Source organism: Stenella coeruleoalba (genome assembly GCF_951394435.1).
Source record: "Stenella coeruleoalba genome assembly, chromosome: 5".
In the NCBI taxonomy this organism is placed as follows: domain Eukaryota; kingdom Metazoa; phylum Chordata; class Mammalia; order Artiodactyla; family Delphinidae; genus Stenella; species Stenella coeruleoalba.
Window position 1 is genome coordinate 9,815,710 of NC_137150.1, and position 6,000 is coordinate 9,821,709.

The 6,000-nt window shown below is 51.9% G+C and overlaps 1 protein-coding gene across 2 annotated transcripts in view; it reads right to left on the minus strand.

The window, feature by feature from the left end:
- PLCL2 (phospholipase C like 2) overlaps positions 1 to 4,855 on the minus strand; it is a 196,480-nt gene extending 191,625 nt beyond the window's left edge. The window contains exons 1-2 of one of the 2 annotated variants that reach the window (XM_079921255.1): positions 4,314 to 4,855; positions 3,401 to 3,945 (exon numbers count right to left, since the gene is read on the minus strand). In XM_079921255.1, coding sequence (XP_079777381.1) covers positions 3,401 to 3,945; positions 4,314 to 4,518 — 750 coding nt within the window. In that variant the 5' untranslated portion in view covers positions 4,519 to 4,855. Of the gene's footprint in view, positions 1 to 3,400; positions 3,946 to 4,135 lie in introns of both variants that reach the window. The other variant, XM_079921256.1, reaches the window with a different exon arrangement.
- Between the last annotated feature and the right edge of the window lie 1,145 nt (positions 4,856 to 6,000).

A 6,000-nucleotide genomic window follows, 5' to 3' on the forward strand; every position in this document is an offset into this window, starting at 1 on the left:
AAACTAACAGACATTTTAACTTCATTTATTTCAAAACTTAAAAAGAAATCTAAGGCTTAAAGTGTTACTTCATATTTTTAGACCAAGCTCCTGAATTAAAGGATGGAACTACTTGTAAAAAATGAATGCCATCTGAACAGCTAACCAAATTAACTGTTTCAAAATAAAGCGTGGACTGTATTGAATGGTGTGATGAAATGAAATATGGAAAGAGAAAATGAAAGTGATGTTTTCGTTTACTAGATTACTAAAGATGACAAACATAATGGCTTCTCCCCTAAAAATCTAGTAATAGGCCTTTGAGAATAAGCTAAAAAGTGTAACACTATTTTCAACAAGCTAAGGAAAAGTAGAAAAGTCTGGTGATGAGTTCCATGATTTATTTTTCTTCTCAAGGTACTTAGAAAGGTCTTACCAGGCTGCTCACCCTGAATTTCCATCGACACTCTTACCATAACCAAGGAGCTCTTTTAGTATGGATCTGTGCATCTGTTTTGGCAGAAAATGTAGTTTTACAATTTACAATTTCTTACTCAACACCACATTTACAAAACAGATGGAGTTCCAAAGAAATAATTTTAAATAAGGAATATCATTCCAGTCAGCCTACAGTGGATTTCTGCACGTCCTGCACCTCAGCAATAGTCCCCCTTCTTTGCCCACTGTTTATCCCATTTCTGCTGTTACTCCTCTCTCTGATTCGGGGATCCCCACCTAAGAGGAAGGTCAAGACTGTGATGAACTAGGAAACAGGCATAGCCGGACACTGCAACTAATGCAATCCCATGAACACCAGCCTCTGATCCTTAGTGAGCATGCACTCTCCGCGCCACGCCCCCAAGTCCCCCATCATCACCATGCTCACTAATCTACTCCCGCCTCTCCCCTTCCATCACCTGACTGCATTCATCCCTTTATTCAAAGGAAACCAAAGAAAGATGTCACCACTGCTTTTTCACACGGGCTCCTGCTAAGCTGTTTATTATATTTTAACAAAAGTGAAATGTAATTCTGCCATTCGTGTGACAAAAATACCTGTGCCTTATTTGCTGCTTTATGAAAGTTAGTATTAAAGTTAAAGATCTCTTTATTCTATTATGTTATTAACTTGATGCTGTCACGTCTTTAGAAAATGCCACACTAAATTTCTAAAACCTTGAGACCTCAAGACGCCAACTGAAAGGGAGTAAATACCAAGTAATTACCTATTTAAATATAGCGTACTCCTTCCCTAAAATCCAGGCTTGATCAACTTTCAACACTATTTCCATAGTTTTAAAGGGTGATTAAGAAAATGCACATTGAAAACAGAGGCAAGACAAAGGAGTCAAGTCATCTTAGGAGATACGAGACAATAAATAAGACATGAGACTGGTAAATCCCAATGAGCCATTTTAAAAATTAAAAGAACTTAGAGAAAATATGTACTTTCTTATCATTTGTCCATTCATTCAGGAAGCAACCTATTGAACCCCTACTACATTCCTCACAATGTATATCTAGGGATACAACTGCAAACAAGGGACCAACTGCCTCCATTAGAAAGAAGACAAAGATATCTGGGAAACTTTCAAAATTCCAGTGATTTCTGAATTATTAATCATTTCCCCATGTGCTTCTAGCATCTTCAATGAAGAAATGATATCTACCAACAAGTTCTCAATTCCACATGTCAGAAATGTTGGCAAACCATCCTTCTTCCTAACCTCCCATGAATGCAAAATTAAAACAGATGCTGTTGTAATTAAATAAGTTACACTGTGAACCACATGTAGACAACAATTAAATCTGAATTTTTTTTTAAAAAAAGTGCAAGAACAGGCCCTTCAAAAAAATTGAGGGAGAGGAGTTAAAATGTGGTCAGCTTGTATCTTCTCTGGAATTTTTACGTCTGATTTCATTAACACTGCAGTGCAAAATCACCACAAATATCTAGTAACCAATAAAAACAGTTATGACACATAACTCTGTCAATGGGTATTGAGTACCACGCACGGTTGAAAGCAACTTCCATGGCAACATAAGCGACAGAGTAGAAGAAAACGTTAAGTCACGAAAAGCTAGGTAGGTATGCAGCAAAAACCTCTTTTGCTTTCCTTAGTTAAACTCTAAACGCCTGCTGCAGATAGTTAATACACTTGATCTTTAAGCCCTCCAACTGTGCCCTTGCTCAGCCATAAACCGGGCCAACAGATGACAAAGCGAAAAGCAGTTTCACAATTGCCTGTTACATACAGTAGCAAGGTTGTATATTTCACTAGGTAACTGCAGAGGCTGATAATACCATCAGACACTACATGCTACTCAGAAGGTTTCTGCAGGTCCAGTTAAATTTCAAATACCACCAGTGCCAATTCTCTTCACTGTGGCCCGTTCTGCTCTCCCCCTCCCGCTGATGATCTGCCACAGGAAGGTGCGGACAGACGTGTCAGGGTGCTTTGATGCTCACCGTCCTGGTGACCTCTCAGCCTTCAGACAGCAACATTTTCTATTTGTTCCAAACTTGAGCAGAAAGAGCTAGCCCTTCCTAAGGCTCTGCTCTTCTTAGCTCATCAATTTTTTTTTCACTTCATGTCAGGAGAAATTTGTTTGCACTGCAGACCAAAATGTAATATTAGAACGAAACCATCACAAACTCAGGAGTTCCTTACATTACTCCTGGAGTTTAAAATGCACAAAACAATCGCTGACTTCCTTTTGCTAAATAACCCCAGGCAAAAGATAGCAAAACCAAGCAAACTACCCAAAAGAACTTCCACAGAGCTGGAGGCCTGCCTACTGCAGCAAGGAAAAGATTAAACCGTGCAGGACTGTAATCTCTCAGCGCCTCTGACCCTAAGAAAGCCGAAATGGGCATTTATGTTCAGAAACCTGCTCCATTTCTCCGTGAGATTGAGTGACCTGGGATTTTTTGCACCCTCTGAGTCCAGCCGTTTGCAAGAGGCAACTATAGAGCGATGAGAAGAAACCTATTAAATAATCTCTGTTCACTGCCTGGGATTTTTAAGAACATGCTTTCACATGATAACTGTTTTTAACATACAATGGAAACCTTGCAGGGAGTCTGTTACCAGCCGAGGCTACCACAAGAGAGCGTGCCCTGCCAAGCAGGTACAGGCCATCATTCCAGGCCAATCCTGGGAGAGGTGACATCCCTAAGTTCCGCGGGGGATGTCTGAGCACAGCTCCCTGCACATTCAGGACCACCTCTCCATTCTTCCCAAATGCCATATGCACCCAGTCCCCGCTCAACCACTCCAAGCACCAGCGCACCCCTGGCTCCCGTTAGCAGGGGGCTGGCTCCTCGTACACCCCCCTCCTGCCACCACTACTCCCCTCTCGGGGAAAGAGCCCCCGCGGACGGCGGGGGGCGGGCGACGGGTGCCCCTCGCCCACCTACCTTGATGATGCTGCTCCGGCGGGGCAGGCCGCCCGGCTTGCTCTCCCGGGGGAGGGGGCAGGCGGCCGGGCCGGGGGTCGGGGCGAGCGCGGCGCCGCGGGGGCCCCTGGAGGGGCTGGCCTGGGCTTCGTCCGCGGACACGCCGAGGCTGCAGTCTCCGTTGGAAACCCCGGCGCTGTCATAGCGCGCCCGCCCGTGGCCGAGGCGCCCTCCGCCGCCGCCGCCGCCTTCCCCGGCCCCGGCTCTCAGGGCGCCCTTGGCCGCGAGGACCGGGCCCGGGGAGGTGGGCAGGGCCCCGCCGGCGGCGCCCCCCCGGCCGCACTCCGCCATGGGCGCCCCGCGACCCGCCAGCACAAAGCCGCGTCCCCGCGTCCCCGCGTCCCCGCCGCCTCGGGCCGCGCGGCCCCTCCTCCTCTCCTCCTCCCGCCGCCGCCTCGGCCGCTTCTTCCGCCTTTTTTTTTTTTTTTTAAATTTAGATGTGCTGTTGGTTTCGAGCTCGCCTCGCTCACGGTTAGAGTCGCGGCAGCAGGATTCTCGGAAGATTCCTGCAGGGGGAGAAGAGAGACACAGTCAGCGCGGCGGCGGGGCCCGGGGCCCGGCACCCGGGAGGGAAACACGCCCGGCACACGCGCCGCCGCGGGCGCCACAAATACCGCGCGGCCGGGGGCGCCGGAACGGGGCGCCCTCCCCGGGGGAACGCCCCGGGGCGCCCACCGCGGGGCTCAGGGCACCCACCGCGCGGGCACCGGGCGTCCCGCTCGGGCTTGGGGAAGCGGCGGGCGCCCAGACGCTCCCCGGCCACGCGGAGGCGCCTTCCGAGGCTCTCGCGGCCCCGGGCGGGCGGGTGGCGACGCCGGGGTCTCCCCGGATCCCAATTCCCCAGGGGCTGTCGCGCGCCGGGCCCGCCACGTACCCCCGGGTCCCCGCCGAAGCCGGCGGCGCCGGGTAAGCGCACGGAGGGCAGGGAGGCCGGGACTCGCCCACCCCGCCGCCGCCGTCTCCTCCCGGGCTCGGCGCTGCCCCCTACAGGCCGCGGGGACCCTCCCCTGCTGCCGCGGGCCACCCGGCTCCCGCTCGTGGTCGCCGCCGTCGCGGCTGCTCCCGCTGGGCCGGCTCATCGGGCCAAAGGAACCTCGCTGCCCAGCGGACGGCGACGGGCGGCGGCCGCGGGTCCCGGGAGGCTCACCGCCTCCCTAGAGATTTGTCAACTTCCAGGCACCCGCCGGCGCCCCGAGGAGCAAAGACAGCGCAGGCCGCGGGCCGCACGATGGTCCCGGGCTCTGGGCTCCGCCGCTGCGCCCCATCCTACCCCGCCCCGCGCGCGGGACTCGTTCCGCTCCCGCCCAGCTCCGGAGAGGCCCTCCGGACGTTCCCCTCCGGGCTCCGCTCGTGGGTCAGACCCGCTTCACATACAGAAGCTAATTCCGTTCCTTTCGGATCCTGAACTGTGAATCTGTGAATTGATTCAACTAGTTGCAAGGATGCTGGGGCGGGGGGGCGGGGAGCGGCGAGAGGTGAGAAGCAGAGGACCTCGTTAGAGCCTGTTCTGAGCCCTCTGAGTCGTCCTCCAGGGATTTATCCCCGTCGTCCCTCCCTCCCAGTGTCCTTCCGCCAGTGTCCCGCCGCCAGCCAGTCCAGCCCTCTGCAGACCGCGTCCTAGGTCAGGCTCATCTTTTGGGGCATTATCCTACTTGGATCACTGCAGCCGGTCCCTCTGGTTCTTCCTCCTTCCTCCTTCCTCCCTCCCCCAGTGCTTCAGGTAGAGTGACCAGCCTAAAAACCCTGATCATGTCACTCCCCCGAGCAAACACCTTCCCTGGCTCTCCACCCTTGGAGCCAGACGTGGCCCCATCTCCGCATCTTGGTACCCGAGGCCGCACCCAGCCTGGCCCCACCCACCTCTCCGTCCCAGGCTCCCTGGTTCCAGCTTCCAGCCCTTCTCTAGCACCCCAGCTCTTCTCCAACTAGTGTGTTTCCCTTCCCGGGAATGCGCTTCCCGCAGGGCGCGAAGGAGAAACTGACAGTCCGCTGGGGGGTGAACTTAAAGACCCTGCTTTCATCAGCATGATGTTATAGCAAACTGCCAAGCAGCCTCAGAGGAAACGAGCTTTACATACATACACATACCCGCCCTTGCCTCTGAAGCAACTTCAAATACCTTTGTGTTATTCTCGGGGTGTTTTAATTCTTCTGATCTCTGGATTCATGTTTTTGTAACCCATCAGACAAGCTTTTATCCATCTTTTGCCAACCTGGGCCTACACGCTAACAGACATATTTTCACATCGATGGACAACAATGTTATAATATTTTATTCAGTCCCATCCCTCCTTCTTTCTTCCTTCCTTCCTTTCTCGCCCTTCGTTCCTTCCTTCCTTCTTTTTCTTTCTTTCTTCCTTTCTTTTTCTAGTTTGGTTCAATTTTTTTTCTGTCTTGTGATATTTTTGCAGGAAAATATATTCAAATAATTCAAATCAGGCCTTACCAAATTCATAGTCATAGTAGCCAGTGACTGTGCTGTGGGGAGGAAAGGAAGAATGCTAGGCCTTTATCCTTAAAGTCCTCTAATTTTGATATTTTAATAAACGCCTGGAGATATT